The sequence below is a fragment of the Merops nubicus genome, unplaced genomic scaffold (assembly GCF_000691845.1).
Source record: "Merops nubicus isolate BGI_N331 unplaced genomic scaffold, ASM69184v1 scaffold1477, whole genome shotgun sequence".
In the NCBI taxonomy this organism is placed as follows: Eukaryota; Metazoa; Chordata; class Aves; order Coraciiformes; family Meropidae; genus Merops; species Merops nubicus.
Genome location: NW_008622108.1, coordinates 642 through 19,154, shown reverse-complemented (window position 1 = coordinate 19,154; position 18,513 = coordinate 642). Strand labels below are relative to the sequence as shown.

Below are 18,513 nucleotides of genomic sequence, written 5' to 3'. Positions count from 1 at the left end.
CTCTCAAGGAAAATCTGCATTTTCCGTGTTGAAAACAGATTAGATATTTGAAAAATGAACCTAGCTCAAAGGAGAAATCATCATATGTAAGAACTGAACAAGTTAAATCATGCCTGTTTCTATCAAAGTTGTCAGAGCTAGTCTGCATTAACAAAATGGCATTAACTAATGCCACATGACTACATTAAGAGCAAGATATATACAGGAGAATTAATCACAACGCACTTCAATAACTCAGTGCCACTCACCATCACAAGGACACCACTAGCCTCTCCAACACTACCAACAACTTGATCAACTAACAGCTCGAGCTGTCCTTTTGAAAGGCCTGACTTTCTTCCTCAGAAAAGCATTGACATCTTGACATAGTGAAGACTTTCTCTGAAAGAGTAAATCCATCAACATTGAACGGCTACTAATATCATCCTGTCTTGTGACAACTTCAAAGGCAGTGTCAACATTAAGAAACTCTGGAAGTACACTCCACAGGGAAGTACACTCCACCTGCCCTGAGTCACTACATCAGCTTATTCCACCACTCTCCCACCCCTGGGACATTTTACATGCTCCCCAAATCCATAAATATAGAAATCTGGCCAACCTCACGCATCCAGCTACAGGACTCCTTCAACAAAAATCTTCAGGATTCAGTAAAACTGTCCTCAAACTTCATTCCTCTTTTCATCCTCTTGCTAATCTCTTCATGTTCCACAAGCTATAAATTTGCTGTCTTTTTCTTTACTGTTGGAAAATACTTTATTGCTCTCCCTTCTGTTAACAGATTCTCTATACCACTGGTACCAATACTTGTTCTGAACAGTCTAAATGATTTGTATGTAACTAAACCATGAGCAATTGTTCTCAGCTTGAATTTAGGTTTGAAGTCAGCTACTTATGTTTTGCTGTAAAGAAGAATTTGAGTGCCTGAAGGTTTATCAGTACAATAAAATGACAGTCCTGAAAACTAAACATCTTACTTCCTTATAATTTTATATTCAAAATAAGTAAAGAAGCTGTATGCAAAGTAAAATCTTTTTATTTACACTGTATAACAATGGCTAAGCATTGATACCAAATTTGGTTTGAAGTCAGCTACTTATGTTTTGCTGTAAAGAAGAATTTGAGTGCCTGAAGGTTTATCAGTACAATAAAATGACAGTCCTGAAAACTGACATCTTACTTCCTTATAATTTTATATTCAAAATAAGTAAAGAAGCTGTATGCAAAGTAAAATCTTTTTATTTACACTAGAAATGAAAGCAACACCATATAACAATGGCTAAGCATTGAAAACCAAATTTTTGTGTAATTGTTTAGTTATAAAGTTAATAATTCTGTTTAAAATGTCATCTAAAAATCTGGTTTTTAAACTTCTGTGATATGCTTATTTACTTCTATTTTACTTCAAATTCAAAAGGTCTTTCTGTTGTTGTTGTTATTCAGGACACACAAAAATATAGTAATATCAAAGTCCAACACTTGAATAAAACATATTTTGTTTAAAATTCTTCACACTATAAAACATTCAAGTATGTCACCAAGAAATCAGTGAATTTACAAGCTGCTCTCCCTCCTAGATATTTCCAGCATCATAGACTACAAAACTATTCACCTTTTGGAATAGTAATTGAACAGTTATTGTGTTTAATTTGTAATTCCTACAGTTGCTAAAAGCAATGCTGGGAACACCCCTCCCAATTCATAGTAAGTGACGTACAATTATCTTTCTAGAAGCACTTCTCTAAAAAGAAACTCTAGAAACATTTCTGGCTCACTGCTCATTTAGATTTCCAATTTTAATAAACCTCTCTTTACTTTGTACCTATTCTATTTTTTGTCTTAGAAAAAAATATGTTTACTAGAAGAGATAATGGAATTCCAGCAGAATAAGGAAGAAATGTAACATGTTTTCTCTTCCACAGGTATAAAAAAAAAGTCACCTAAACTGTGACACTTAAAGTAGGTCCACGGAAGGGTAAAAGATACTAACTTGATTATGCTTTTTTTGCTCTTGCATGGCTTCACAAACGGCCTGGGCAATCTTCTCTTTATGGCTGTCACGTTCTGCTTCCCACATTTTTCTTTCTTCTGCATGAATCTTCTCCATAATTCTCCTCTCCTCCTCTACTGCTTTCAGAACAGCCTCCCGCACTACTTCTTTTTCAGCCTTTGAAACAAATCAAGCACAAATATATGACCAAAACACCCACCTAACTTATATATATTACTTCTAATGAGATCTATGAGCTGACAAGATATGGGACATTAATATTCACACTGCTGAACTACAAGCTTAAATTTGTCTTAAGGTCCTACAAAGCAGGTATTACCACCAGACAATGACTTTGTAGTTACAGAAAGAAAAAGAAAGTTGCCAGCAAGGATATTAAATACCCATCTACTAAAAAAACCCACAATATATCATAATCAATTTGTTTAATGCCAACACAAAAATCATGGAGTAGAAACCATTTAAGAGTAGTTACATCACAGGCCTCACTACACTGATTAATAGTCCCATATATAAAATATTCCTGCTCTTTTCTACAAGTATCTGAAGTTCAAAAGCAGGCTGAGCGCTTTCTGTGGCAAAGCAGCCAATACATCCTTAAAACAAATACCCCTTTCCTCCAAAAGCTCTTTAGCTATGCATTCTACAAGTACTGTTTCATCTTGGGTTTTTTTTAGTATGTTTTGTATTCAACCATTACATCAAATTATCAGAAGACACACACTCAGTTTGAAGTAACAGGGACAGCTCTGCCCATGCTGAGCCACACAAATAGATTTATCAGTAAGACAATCATTGCATAATATCTACAAATAATAAAGGCAGGCTGAAGTTAAAAACAAACAAACATGAGCTGACAAATCACACCCTCCAACCCTCAATTTTAATAAGTTTACAGGTCATTCCAGTGCCTTTTGGTAGTGATTATGGAACTGGTCAAGTGAAGTTATAAAAGGCAAAAAATATTGAGTTGCTTTAATACCTACACTTAGAAATAAAGCTGTTTCTTGCTGTTCACTGGGACTTGATTTTTTATTCAGACATTTATAAAAAATTAATAAAAATGTGAGTTTAAAAAAATGCCCTATTAAATTAAGGTATTTTATTATATACCATGTAACAGATGTGGCTTTTGTTACTGAATGTTATTATATAACATATACTAACATACAGGAAATTATAATATAGCCTAACCAACTGCGCTAGGTAACATACATCACTAGTTTTCCCAGATCATTACATGCAATTGAACTTTTGTACTGGATTCTACATCAGTATTAGAAATGAAAGATAGATTAACATTTACAGTTACTGTCCTAAGCCAAATGCACTTAATAAAAACAGAAGACATCATCTTTTAAAAAGTGAATATTCACTTTTAGTCAAACATCAACTTAAATAAAATAATTGAAAACCTGTTAAAAATGTCCAGATTTTTATATGATTTATAAAATAGTTCTGTCCTCATTGAAAATTACCAATTTTAACAGAAGTTAAATAAGACACAATGCTAAATATCTTATTAATATCATCAGTTGACCCTGCTACCTTGTTCTTTAAATGTTTTGATGTTGTTAATGGAATACTCAGGTACAAAAATACTCAGGTAACACCACCAGCTGAACTGCCACATTGTCACTTCTTGTTATTAACTAATTCAGAAGCTTAGACAGATGCTATATAGACCATCTGTATTACAGTAGTATCTATCTATAGCAGTTACGTTCGTGATTTATAGAACCAGCTTCTTTTAAACACAGATAAGAAGATAGAGTTTGACAAATTTAGTTATTAAATAAGTCTGAGTTGCAGAACTTCACATTGGTAATAACACAGGTGGAATTCACATTGCATATGTAATACTTAACAAGAGGTACCTTTGCAGCAGCTGCCACAGCCTCCTTACTTCTTTGTCTTTCTTCATCCAAACACTTGTCAAGCACTTCCTGTAAATGTTATGAAAAATTAAACTGCAATACACAATAGATGAGTGGCTAAAAATAATTTCAAAGGGTCAAAGTGCTTGAGAAAACTTCCTCTTTCAGTCAATAATTGTGATAGGATCATTCTATTTCAAACCAACTTCATGGTGCAGATCAGATCCCTTATTTGGGGCAAATAAAAGCAATACCTTGTGCTTTTGTGACTGCTGCATCAAAGCTTCTTCTATCTTTTCTGATAGCACTTCCTTCTCTGCTTCCAAAATGTCAAGGAGCCGCTGATGCTATTGGGAGAAAACGTTCCTGTTAGTGGAACCACAGGCTGCTAGTACAAGACAAAAAGAACTCATCCAAGACACTTAGGTTTGTCAGCTGCTTACAAAATGACTTAATACATAGAATCAGTTAAATTACATATATAGCACTGCTTTAATTGATTTCTCATCATGGAAAAAAAATTAAAATAATAAGAAATCTATACCTTCCTGAATATCTAATATTCCCTCTCATTCTGAATAGTATTAGAATTTAAATTCCACTTGCACTACCACTCAGTTATATGTAGAGAGGGCAGGAGGAAAATGTATTTATTTCAACCATTTCTGATACCATGAATTTGAAAACTAGGAAATAAGAGGAAAAGAGAATACAATAAAAGAAAGCAGCAACCAGAAAACTTTTTTCAGGAAGAAAATGAACACTGAAGTGACGTGACCAGGTAGTCTATATGTAGACATATAATCTGTCACTGTTCTTCATCACAACTCATTTATCTGTTTTTCACTGCACCAAGTAAAATAGTTGAAAGATGGGGGTTTTGTCTGTAAAAGTTAAAAGGTTTTCCCAAACCAAAAATTGCTACTGGAAATTAGTGATGTTGGGCATTTGTCATGAGATAATTGGAAGCAAGTCAGTACAATGTCTACATGTTATTTAAGAGTTGATATATAATAAACTTACACTGTCAATACATAAGAATATTTTTACCAGATCATCAAAAGGAAAGTGTAACAGTAGGGTTTTATATGAATAAAAGTTCATACAACAAACATAAATTTTTTACACAAACAGTTATGCCAGCAAATACCCCTTTCACTAGCATTTTTCAGTAAAAGTAATTTCTTTTTCATGGATTTTATTATGTTTTAATTATAAGTGTATGCAATGGCAGCCAGAAATACATTACCAAACTGCAATACTATGTTCTGAAAAATATTTTTTTCATTTGAAGAATAGAATAGAAAACTTCTAGACTGCTTTATAAAACACCTATCTTCCCTTCCAGGATAAACACGTAAAGAGGCATTTCCTTGTGAATTTACTTAAAATAGGTCTGAATGGAGCAGACATATTCTAATGGAAAACACACTTGTGGAAGGAGTGGTGAAATTCACATCATGGTTATACTTAATGATGTGTAACTAACTTTTCTTGTGGACTCAGAATTTTCAGACATGAGCTTTAACTGGCAGGGCATTTATATAGGAATTATTTTTTTTCCCAGTAACTCAAAGATGAAACAATAAATGGATTTTATTAGTTAAATGGTCTCCAATGACTCTTCACTTGACTGGCTGCACAGTCTACAAATCTGTTCTTTCACTATTTGAACAAATGACACGATAGATGACATATGCAAATATTTTATCAGACATGTCACAGAGTGAAGTTTATGAATGTCAGTTAAAAGACTGAAACTATTTGCTCCGGCCAAACTTTCCAAGGAGAGCTCATTAAAGAAAATCACCTCTGTCTTTAAAACACCTACAAGAGAATGGCAGTCAAGTTGTTCAGCAAGATTAGAATTTCTAATGTAAGACTTGCAGGTAGTTAACTCCAGTTTGACTCTGACCATCAGATTTCTAGGATAGATATGAAGACTGTGTATGCATATTTCAAACTGTCATAATGGGCCAGCTACCAGGTGTATTTCACAACACCCTCCACGGGACTAAAATTTTCAGTCTTTAAACTTCAGGGGTTTTTTTGAGATTTTATTTTACTCATAGGTATAAGAAGACATTCAAGCCCATCCTGGAAGTCCTGAAACAATGCAGGCATTTGTATTAATATAATATAGAACATGTATACATGGCCAACGGAGACAACTAGTATCTAGTCTCCTTGCAGACAAAGTAATTTCATGACTAAAGCCTCCCACATGACCCTAACCTCACTACACTGACAGTATACTTCTCATAAATCTGTGGTAGACCACAATCCTGAAAAATACAGATATCAGGACCAAAACTTTTTTATCATACAGAAACCCACAAAGTTCTCATCTTTAATACATCTCTGAAGTGAAAATATATCTTCTTCACTGCAAAGAAGAGCACACATTGAAATCCAGAGGTTAACACTTTGTATAACACAAAAAAATGTTACTCCAGTTGGTTGTTACAGTAATATGGAGTTTAACAACTCCTGGATATGGAGGTGTCTCCATTCCATGGAGATAAAGCATTCCAAACAAATGGAAATACAGAGAGCACTACATGAGAAACCAGTTGGCTTCTTCTTTAAGCAGAAAGAGAGATATTTAAAATACAATACACTGCTTTTGCCTGGTGCTTTAACTACAAAAAAAGATTGCCTAGTAAGTAAACAATTACCATAAAAATGAAAGCTGCTTTGACTGCCATTTGCAGTATGATTATGTTGATTGAGCTTAGGATCTCACATTGTCATGGTAGACCAGAAAATCTAGATGGTACTACGATTTGAGTTTCATGGAATTCACAGAAATTCAGTAAGAACTGTATTAAAAGTTGCATCTGTGTGTAAAAATACACTAATTCCTATTTTTCAGGATACTTGAGGTATTGGTTTATTAGCACATTTAGAATGCTTTCAAAATAAAAGCAAATGACTTCTGGCATATTTCAATGCAACTTCTTCCATATCATATAGCATCCTCATTTTTCATGGAAATATAAAAATCTATAATTTCAAGATTGTAAGCCTCTTGTGAATAGCTTGGCATGTCCTTCCCCATTATAATGTAAATGTTTATTCATGTGGAATAATCCTTCCACAAATGGTTACCTTCATATCTGAACTTCCAAAAGTTCATATATCATCACAAATGTTGCAACAGCTGTCCATACAACCCAGTAAAGCAAATTCTCTTGTGCTAGTCCTAGAGAAATACCTTGAAGAACTGTTTATTTGGCTTCAGAATTTGTATTTGGCCAAATATGAAATAGTTTTCTTTTTCAGAAAGAAAAGTACCTTAAGCTATTAAATTACATAAATTATATGAAAAGAAATAAGTAACTGGAAATAGACAAAAGCAAAGTAAGAAATTAGTGAACCTCTTCTACCTGAAACAAGTCTTGAGTCCAGAAAGCCCATATTGCAAAGTTAGCACAGATACAACTAAAAAGACAAAAGCTTCCATTATGTATCTAATAAATAAGTAAATTAATTACTTATCAGGGACTTATTTTTTCCCAAGATACCGTGCTCCACAGTAGTGTGAGCCCTCATACAGAGATGTGGAATCTCCTTGAAAGCTGTGCTTATTAAAATGATGTAAAAAGTGAGCTCAGTGGTATTATTAATCCATTTTATAGAAAAGAATGCACCACCTTGTAACCTGAGTTCTTTTTTACAGAAGCACAGATCTTTCAAAGGCATACTCAGGTATCTAGGTGATGCATAACACTTGATCAGAAAATGTGGGAAGGTATGGATAGTAAAGGTTTCTCTGCATTCCCTCTTCAGACAACAATTAAGGAATTTTTAGCTACTTCAGTATAATGACAGCATGGTGACAGACTTGGGAAAAAAAAAAAAACAGTAAAGCAAGGTGAATGATTAATGTATGTATGAATAGAATGCTGAGCTGTTAGTTTAAATGTCTCTGCACAGCAAGCTATTGTAATCCCTCTGGAATCAGTCTTTAAATTTGGGCAACTGGCTTTGTACTTCATATTTTAAAATAATTCATAAATTTGTAAGTAGAAGTTATTATGTAGAAGCACTAGGTAGATTAATGTTCTAGAGGTATGGAGGATGACTTTGGATGCTGTTACTGAATGGCCATAACAAACTTTATATACAGTTGAGGGCTAAAAAAATATAAAATGTGACAGTTTTACTTCAGCATTTGCACATCTGAGTTCTTTCAAGTGCACTCCTCTCCCTTTTTCAACAGGAATAAAAGCTATAGAAAGGATGAGAGTTAAATGAATCTCATTCAGCACTTCCAGCTTCCACATGTAAGAATTATAAACATGTTTCTCCCTCTTTTGGACAACATTAAAGGAATAAAGGAAGAGCACTGAGACTTAAAGCACCACTTTAAGCTATCTATACACCAAATTTTGACTCCTAAGCATCGTAGAAACCACTTTCTCTTAGGTTTATCTGTATGTCAGAGTTGGAGGTTGCCTGGTAATTGTACCTATCAAGAGGATATTCCTCATGCTTCAATAAGTAAAACTAATAAAACCTTTCAAAAAAGAGTGACCAGCCACCTGTAAGTAGGTTAATGAGTTCATCAGACCAAACAGTCCTATGAAAAATAATTGTCTATTCCAGTTTTCCTGTGAAAGTTATGATGGAGATCTACTTAGGGAGGTTTTAGGTTGGGAAAAAGCACCTAACCTGTGTAGAGTATTGACATTGTCCAGTTTTTAAATGGAAACTGGACTACCATGGAAAAATGGAATCTGATGAAATGTTATTGCTACAGACAATCTAAAAAACTGGAGTGCAAAATTCTGATGCACAGAATTCTGAAGAGAATTCTAGAATTCTGTAGTGGGACATGATGGCCCCATGAGACACAAGTGTTTTCCAATAAAATTAAAAAACAAAAACAAAACTTTTTAGAAAAGTGGTATTCCAAAGTGGAGATAAATACTAGCACTTCTGCCCTACTCTCTGGGAATTATCAAGAGAGGGTCAAAAAGAGTCTTCTGAAAAATCAACTTAAAACAAAAGCCATTCAAAAATAGGTTATAATGTTTTCCTCCCTGCAAGAAGTTCTCTAGGCAATGGTTCCAAATGAAAATCGTTTGATGTAGATTCAAATATAAATAGAGAGGTCTTGTGGTTTTTCTTGATTCCTGTAAAAAAGAAATCAAAAAAATATTTCTTTTTTTCCTGGAATGTGAGTCACAGAAGACATTGTAAACAGATTTAATCACAATAGCAACTAGTCAGTCTTTTTTTGTTATTTTTATATATTAAATTTATTTCTGAGGAATCATGACATTTTTCTCTCAGGTAAGCATCTTTTTAAGGATTACACAGCACATATAATTCACAGAGTGAATGAAATAATGCAGGATATGAGCTATTTTACAGCTAAAATACTGTATTAAAGATATTATTAACTAATTCTAATTTAGTCCACTTATAAGTCCTTGCATATTCTATCTATTTAGGATATTATATCAATTTAGGTTACTAATCTTAAACTGCAAATTTAAAGAAAAATGGAAAATAGAGTGTCTTGCATGAACTGAAACATTTTTTTCTGGGCCCTGTACTCTTTCATTTACAAAGAAATGAATACAGGATTGAATCCACAAATGAAGATGCAATTCCTTTGCTATAACTAACAAGCATTCGATTTATTTTTCTGCAGATTGGTTCCTTCACAATATTAAGTAAATCATCGTGCATGAATCACCAAATTCAGTAGGGATACATTAATTTTGTTAGTTGCTGTTCATAGCTTGTGTAAAAGTAGTCAGATAATTCAAAAACAAATCAGCGAACAACATCACAGAACAAAGTTAGTACAAATATTCTAATACTAAACAGAAAAAAAAAAAGCTTGCATTATTTATATTATCATTGCAACAAAATAATTATATTTTGCACTTTCACAGATCTTTCATCTGAGAAAAGTATCACACACTAACGAAATGACACTTGGAATCTTCTTTTAGTGCCATAATTCTGAAAAACAATATACTAAGACATACACATATCTAACTCGCTCTCAGTGAATGACTAGTTCTTCTTGCAACAAAAAGCTAATGAATTTTTTCATCTAATGGAAATGCAATGTAGTTAGTAGTTCAATAGAAAAAACAAAGGCATAAGAAGACTTTATCTCATCTCCAGGATAGATTTTTTGGTACCTTCATTACATATGGATGTGATACAATCCCAGTGCATCTAGATTTCGAAAAATTGTCTTCAGAAACATTTAGCAAATGTTTTAGTACTTAATTCATCAGCAGGAATAATAAACCACTTGATCTGGCTTTTTAAGAATTCACTGATTCAAACTTGTTCACCTATTTTAACAAGAAATCTTAACCCACCAAGTTCTACTTTTTTTTTCCTGTTTCTCATGAAGGAATCTAACAGTAGGAAGAAATAACACAGGTCATGGGAAACATTATCTCTGTGTGAGAGGGAGATGACATAACAAAAATACACAGTTATAGCATCATCATTTTGTAATGTTATCAAAACATGCCCATTTCTACATCCTATTCAAAATATTATCCTGAGGAAAACGACAACCTTATTAAAACACTGATAATAACTTTCTGCTCCTGCAAGAAAGGCCAGCTAAATTTAACAGCCTGTTCTTTTGTACTGCACCTTTTCTTCACTACTGCTAAACTATGGCTAAGTTAAATGACAAGATCTGGTAATCATAGCTGGTTTCTTACACTGTCCTCACTATCTATGGCATCCAAGTGTTTGGCAGCGCAAGGTGGAAAATCTGTCTGAAGAATTCCAACATCTGTTACATATTTCCACTTCCTCAAATTATAACTTATTACTGCATGGTTGAACTGTATCTTTTTGCCAGTTTGAGGTCCAAGTGGCTAAGAAAGCAGCAAAACTTTTTTTTTCTAAGAGAAAGCTTAGGAATCAGCAAAATGTTATTAAAGCAGAGAAGTTAAAACAATGAAAACATAAAGAAAAATTATAATAGAGGTAATAAAATAAGTAAGCCAATACCCATACTCAGGGTTCCACTCAGCAGTATACTGAGGCACATCAGAAGCCAAAATTAAGCTTAAAACATCTTGCTGCATATGTGCTTCATAGTTTTTGTGAATATAGAAGCTATACAAAGTTAGATAATAGTGATAATAATTTTCTCAGAAAGCATACATAGCAATAGAGACTATTAAAAAACTCAAAAACTTCAAGGTCCTAAGGATACATAGATAAGGAATTTCAGGAAAATATGAAAAAGAAGAAAAAAGTATTAATTAGCCCTTCTGTTTTTGTGATCTAATTAATTTCACACCCTGTATGAGTTCTTAAAGAATTGCTCCACCTATCAGGAAAAATAAACTAAGAAAGCAGCAAAACATATAAGCATGAACTCCTAAAATATAAGCAATAAAACCAGCAAAATTTTCTGTAACACAAGATAGCAAAGTGGAGGAAAAAAGTCATTTCTCAACAATAGCTGACAGAAAATTCATAATATATTACTTAGTTGCTCAGTATTTAGAAGAGCTGATGATATAAATTTGTAACAAATAATGAAGGTTTTAAGGACAACAAAAGGCAGGAAGCAAGAATCTAAAGACATACTTTCACTAAAGAGATCCTTTCAGGTGGAACATGACAAATCCAAGGAAGCAAATGCAATATCGAAATAAGAGTTTTAGTTGAGACTCTGAAAGCATCCTGGCTGAATTAACCATGCAAAGGGACTGCAAAATCACCCTCTAGCTTGGGATAACGGGTAGATTCAAATGAAGCTAAAAGACTTTGGTAAGGATTTACATCTTTTTAAAAAGCTCAATAGGCCTATTTGGATCTTAGCAGTGTAACTTTTTCTTTGGAAGGTAAATACCAAGCAATATTGGATACCAAGTCAATGTGTACAAAACAAAAACACAGAATGAAGATAAACCAAACTTTGTAGGAGCCAAGGAAGACAAACAGCCTTCCCAGCACAGGAAGACCTGATTCTTAATCTTTTCTCTCTAATTCTCTCTATAGACACAGAAACAAAGTATTATGAATTTAGGAATAAATGACTAAAACTGACAACAGGATTCTAATAAATACTTGTTTTTGCAGATTCACAGAATGTTAAGGGTTGGAAGGGACCTTGGTAGATCATCTTGTCCAACTCCCCCTGCCAGAGCAGGACCACCTAGAGCAGGTCACATAGGAACATGTCCAGGTGGGTTTTAAATGTCTCCAGAGAAGGAGACTCCACAACCCCTCTGGGCAGCCTGTGCCAGTGCTCTGTCACCTGCACAGTGGAAAAGTTTTTCCTTGTGTTCCAGCTTGCACCCGTTGCCCCTTGTCCTATCTCTGAACAGCACAGAGAAGAGCCTGGCTCCATCCTACTGACACACCCTTTACATATTTATAACCATTAATAAGGTCACCCTTCAGTCTCCTCTTCTCTAAGCTAAAGAGACCCAGCTCCACCAGCCTTTCATAATAAGGGAGATGCTCCACTCCCTTAATGATCTGTGTGGCTCTGTGCTTGACCCTCTCAAGCAGTTCCCTGTCCTTCTGGAAATGAGGGGCCCAGAGCTGAACACAATATCCCATGTGTGGTCTCACCAGGGTAGAGCAGAGGGGGAGAAGAACCTCTCTCGACTCACTAGCCACACCCCTTCTAATACACCCCAGGATGCCATTGGCCTTCTTGGCCAGGAGGGCACATTGCTGGCTCATGGTCACCCTGCTGTCCACCAGGACACCCAGGTCCCTTTCCCCTGTGCTGCTCTCTAACAGGTCAGTCCTCAACCTATACTGGTACGTGGGGTTATTCTTACCCAGATGCAAGACTCTACACTTGCCCTTGTTGCATTTCATGAGATTGTTTTTTTGTAAAGATTTTCCACTTGACATCATCAGCAACTACCAGAGAATAAAGAAGTTCTGAGAAAGTAACTTCAATTTTGGCAGAAGAGCAGCAGGCCTGAAAAGGCACATGTAGATGAACTACATTTAAGAGGTACGGTGCAAAGTGAAAATTTACCAGGAATGACTGATAGGAGGTACTTCTTTTTCAAGAGAATTAATGAACAATTATTCCCACGGCAGGAAACTGCAAGATTTCTGAAAACTGAGAGGGAAAACCCAAAGAAGGGGACATGATAAATACTCTCAAGAATTTCCAAATCTATCATAGTTGGAATTAATGAACCAGAAAGGTTATGTCCACTGTAGTCTCCTTCTTTTCAGTCTGCAGGTTTTCAGGATTATTCAAGTACCTACTACTCTAACTGCAAAAACTGGCTAATGTCTCCTAAAAATGAAAATATTCAAAATTCTCTTTGCATGTGCTCCCTTCAAGATCAGGTATTGAGTAGATTTCACAGTTACTACCATTAAATGAGAAAAACACATAATCTCTTTTGCTTACAAGAGGGGAAAAAAATAACCAGTTCATAAAATAAGCATTATTATATAAAAATGCTGCACCATGAGTAGATACAAAACCAAAATTTGAAATAATAGAAAATTATAATTCCTGACTGTGGAACTAAGTTGCTGAATGAAATAAATGGTTTTTTTTTCTCATACAATCACTTGCTATACAAGACAAGTACTCTTTAGATTTGACATTTTTGGAATTGTCAGGGCACTTACTGGTACTCTTCACAGAAGGCTATGCAAAACACATCCAAATACATCATCCAAATACTAAAGAGGATAAGGTATCTATCACATCCCAGCAGCTCATTACTACTGTCAGAATGGTTTTCTGCTTGTCCACAAGCTGTTCTTGGAAGCATCATACACTTCAAAAAACTGAGTTCTAGCAAGTGGAGCTTCTCTTCCAACTGATGTTTCAGCAAATTACTTTCAAATTAAAGGTAAACCACTACTTTTCTGAGTGTGTCTCAAAAAAAGGGGTACAAGATTTCATGCAGGATTCAACAGATTTTGAACGACTGTTTATCACAGGAATGACAGCCAACATCATGATAGAAGAGAGTGGAAAAAGAATTAAGGACATGGAGCTAATTCTACTTACTTTAATTGTGGTTGCATCTACAAATGTGAGATTTGTTTCACGGCTTCACATAAAACAGTCATGAAAAATATCAACACGCCAAAGTGCAGAGGAAGAATTTAACCAAGTTCTTTCCTTTTTGTGTAACACTTCCAGTACTGTTCTGTCTCAACAATTATACTAAGAGCTCCTTTGGCTTCTTAAATGATGAAAAAAACTTCAACATACCATACATTATACAAAGGAAAAATGCAGGCCAGACATCCTTAAAGTTTTACTGACAAGAAGAAAAGTTCAGCCCAGGAATGGAATATGCATGCGACTGAATTACAGAATTAAAGAGTTCTATTCCTTGTCTGTCTGTATTCTTCTTTTATAGGAATCAAAAAGGAAAATATGCAGGCTAACATAATTAAGGGCCAGAGTAAAATATATTCCCCATAAGTACATCCAAGGATGAAAACACTACACAGAACATGTGGTTGTAGCTCTTTGATTGAGAGTGTTTCCTCAGGATGACATAGAGAAAAAGAAGAATATTGTCAGTCATAATTTAGAGATGGAAAGGTGTGATCTGACCTTCACTTCACATATACTTTACTCCCTTCCCCTCCAAGAAGGCCTGTTTCACACTGTTTAGAAGACAGAAAGGAAGGGGTCAAGGTAAAGGAAAGTGCAAGATAAGTAAATAGCAGGAAAATTATTTCCCATAAATAGGATATTATTTGCTGCAGGTACTTATGGTTTTATTCTATCTCAATACACAGATCATTGACTGCTTTAAAAAGAGTATAAAAATCAACATCAATACATTTTTAACACCATCTAGTGTGATTAAATAGTGGGAGAAATTTCTGACACATCATCATTTCTAGGGCTTCCAGTGAAAACAGGTCATTCCTTTTTAGCAGTCTTAATGAGGAAATTTCTTAGAATATCCTAGTCCTACATACTAAATGCTTTTAAATAATTGTTGCTTACTTACTCCATCCTTAATGGTGCTCTTTACGGTCCATGTTTTTTAAACTTACTCAGTCTCTGTATCTTCTCTATGTTCAGAAGAAAAACTTACTTTGATATTTGAACAGACTACTTCTACTCTAACACTGGAAAAGAAGGAAAGCTGAAAGGCACTTTAATCCACACACTGAAGTATGGAACAGCAGAATATTGCCAGTGATACTTGCCTCTCCTAGCTGCATCCAGCATCCAGCCCAGGCAATTGATTAGTTACAAAGTCTCAGTGATGAAACTGTGATTCTCCACAAGTATGAGCTATAGTTAATGAACTCATATAGGTATCAAAAATTCCTGCTCTTTCCCACTAAAAATTGAACTATGCATAGCTTGAGACCATTCCCATGCCTCATTTGTCATAAAACATTACTAGCACTTACTAAAGAAGTCAGAACTATGATATAAATTCATCAGTAGTCTCAGAGAAAGAAATTTTACTGTGAGATGTCTGGTGTGGTTTTGGGGTTTGATTTTTTTGTGTTTATTTTTAATATTCATACTTTGTAAGATACATATTGTTCTATCCCATGTGACACCTCACTTCTAGTGCTGAACAATACCTGACTACACCACAGGACTTTTATTTAGTACTTGCTCTTACAAGTGACTTTATATTCTGAGTATTAAAAATTTCTATTCAAAAATATGTTGATCATGTTTTTCAGTATGTGTTTTCATACAGCACATGAGTTAAACTACCAGATCAAAGGAGGTCATTTTCAGGAGTTAACACCAAATATTGTTGTGTGTCGAAAAAGAGGATGAAATCTGTGATATTCCAATTTGTAATAAACTGATATGTGTTGTCCAATGACATTTTCTCTGATATCTTCAAATGCTACAAATGTACAACTGACAAGCATTGAGTTCCTAAATACTCACTCTATGACATGACTGATTCCTGGCATAGAGAAGAGTTCATTGATGAAGGAAACCATGACCCTGAATATGCCATGAGAATACCTGGTTTGCTTTTTGAAATGTTAATTTAAGAGTTTATTTCCTTGAAAAAGCCAGCACCCCTAGAGATTGATCCCTAGGAACCCAATATAGGCCTATTTATGTGTATATATATATATTTCTGAATATTATGTAACTCCTCATAACAGTTTCTTTTTTAATATAATAATTCTACAAAATAAAAATCGATTTGGACAACAGATGTTTGTGTCGACCATTGAAGAAGCACAAAAAAGTCTGGACCAAAAATAGGTCCAAATCCCATACAATCCAACCCTGCATTTAACTACATAAATTAATAGTAATTGCATGTTTTCTTCAAGACTACATAAAATGGCAGCTGTTAAAGGAATAAGCAGTAAGATGCTCTGAGACTGCTTCTCAGTGCTGCGCTCTTCTTGAATCTGTTCTCTGTGGGTTTAAATGTTATAAGCCACCTTTGATCCCAACAAATGAAGAGTCATTTACTTTTGCATTTTTAAATACTTGTGCTCACTGTTATGCTGAGGAGTCGAGGTTAAAGAATGACTGTTTTCTTTAGTGATCACATATGTCAGTACTTTTTTAAACAGAAAGGAGTTGAAACGAAATGCAAATCATGAAGGTTTTTGTATGTGCTCATCCATACCTGAGCATTAAGAAGCTCTTCACATTTGTGAGAATGTTTTTCAATTGCCAGGATATACTGTTTTTCAATAGCTGCTTCTTGCTGTTGAACAGTAGATTGCAGCAGTGCCTGCAAAAAGAAAGCACAGAATATTCAGCAAAGATAGAACTGATATGTTTATTGGTAACTGTGACCTACTAATACTTGTGTATAACCAGAACATGGAATGCTCTTATAAATTTGGAATGTGCAACTATTAAAGTACCTTTCTATGTAACTCTACCTTGTTTTGAGTCAGGACTAAAAGTTTTTGGATCTCAGATTTCTTATACACAGTCTGCTTAAAAGAGAGCAGCACACAGAAGATAGAGAGGGAGAGTATTTCTGTTAAACATACTCAGTCTAGTGGGACCACACAAGAAGAGAAGCATATGAAAGCTGCTGAAGAGAAAAAAAAAAAGAAAAAGCCAGACATATTTCCTTGGCTGACAAAACTCCACATCCTCTCGGCATAGTGTAAGATCCCATGGGCCAAGCATGATCTTCACAACCACAAGTCAAGTAAAAGCAGATGGAAATTCTGAGTAATTGAAAATATAAAAGGATGCCCCCCCAGGAAGTTCACACTCAGATGTGAAGCAGTGGAAGTCAAAGTGTGGAAAGTCAAAGTAGCATGACAGATACAATCAGGAACTCTGTGTGTGAGCACATGTGCACGTGCACATGTGTATTCACATGCACTTGACTGAAGTCTGCAGAATTTCCAGCATCTGAACAGAAAAAGAACCAAAAAAATATCATTTAAGATATGTAAAAACTAAATTACTATTTGAGGAATTACACTCAGGCTTCCTTAAACAATGGTAGTAATTTAACACAGGATTCACTTAATTCATGCCATAAAGTCTTTTTCCCAAATATTATAAAATATTTATGTCACTTTCCAAAATATCCATTGGGCTATTTATACAAAATGTAGCAAACTATTTTTAACTAGTAATCAATATAGTGAAGTAGTTGAAATTACTGTTTAAGTTAAAACAGACATAAGTTTTATAGAAAACAGACCTTTGGCCCAAATCGCAGACAAAAAAAAATATCCCACCTTTCAAACAATCTTTATTTTAGAGATATATTTACTTCACAGAACACAACACACATTAAATACAATTGTAACTACTTTAAAAAACCCCAAATATGTACATGAAAAAAAAAAAAAGAAAATCTTCTGCCAGTTTTTGAACTACCTTTCCAAATTTTCCACTAATTAGTCTCTTATATCAAAACCAGTGTTGCTGTAGTATAGTTGTTTTCAGCATGAGTTCACAGATTTAAATGGTAAAAATTGTTGCTTAACATACATTTTAACTGAAGGGTAGGAATATGTTTATTGGTATTTGCAGGGGATTTAGCTAGCCACAAGTTTACTTGCAAAAGATGCAATTTCTTTCCAACTAGATTTAGGGTTTTTATTGATATATATTCAGGCAAACATAAAAACTTAACTCTCAAGGAAGTACACTTTCTACATGTGAAACTTTATATACTAAATCCTACAGTATATAAAATAATATTGCCACATATCACTGGCAAAAATTAAGTCTGTACATTAGGGTATAAGGTTTTAGCTCCTGAACTATTGTGACAAGAATTGTTTTATATAACAAGAAGAAAAAAGAAAAATCAAAATCTTATCTCACAGAAAAAAAAAGAAAAAAGCAACAGCATGGTTCATTAAGTTGCAATGTTATTTCTCAGACAGCTTCTTGCTCTTTCCAAGGGTTGAGTCACTTTATGTACTTGGCTATGAAAACTTAACTGGTGACCGTTAAATTCACACTAAATCGTATAAAGAACTTTCAGTTTTCAAGGAAATCATTATTATTCATTGGATGGGATGTAGAGGTTGTTAATTTTTTAAAATTTATTTTGTTATTACTATTTTCTTTAGGAAAAAACCCCATAAAATTCCACGTTCAGAAGCAAAACACTTCCTTTTCTATCATACACACTCCTAATACCATTTAAATAGTACCACAGAATTGGTCCTGCA

The 18,513-nt window shown here is 34.4% G+C and overlaps 1 protein-coding gene across 1 annotated transcript in view; it reads right to left on the bottom strand.

Annotated features, from left to right (window-relative positions):
• CCDC91 (coiled-coil domain containing 91) overlaps nt 1–16,589 on the bottom strand; it is a gene marked incomplete at its 5' end in the record, with an annotated part of 56,827 nt that extends 40,238 nt beyond the window's left edge. Inside the window, 4 exons of the mRNA XM_008944652.1 lie at nt 1,991–2,167; nt 3,889–3,957; nt 4,143–4,235; nt 16,482–16,589. Of these exons, the coding sequence (XP_008942900.1) occupies nt 1,991–2,167; nt 3,889–3,957; nt 4,143–4,235; nt 16,482–16,589 (447 nt within the window). The remainder of the gene's footprint in view (nt 1–1,990; nt 2,168–3,888; nt 3,958–4,142; nt 4,236–16,481) is intronic.
• Nucleotides 16,590–18,513: the final 1,924 nt, after the last annotated feature.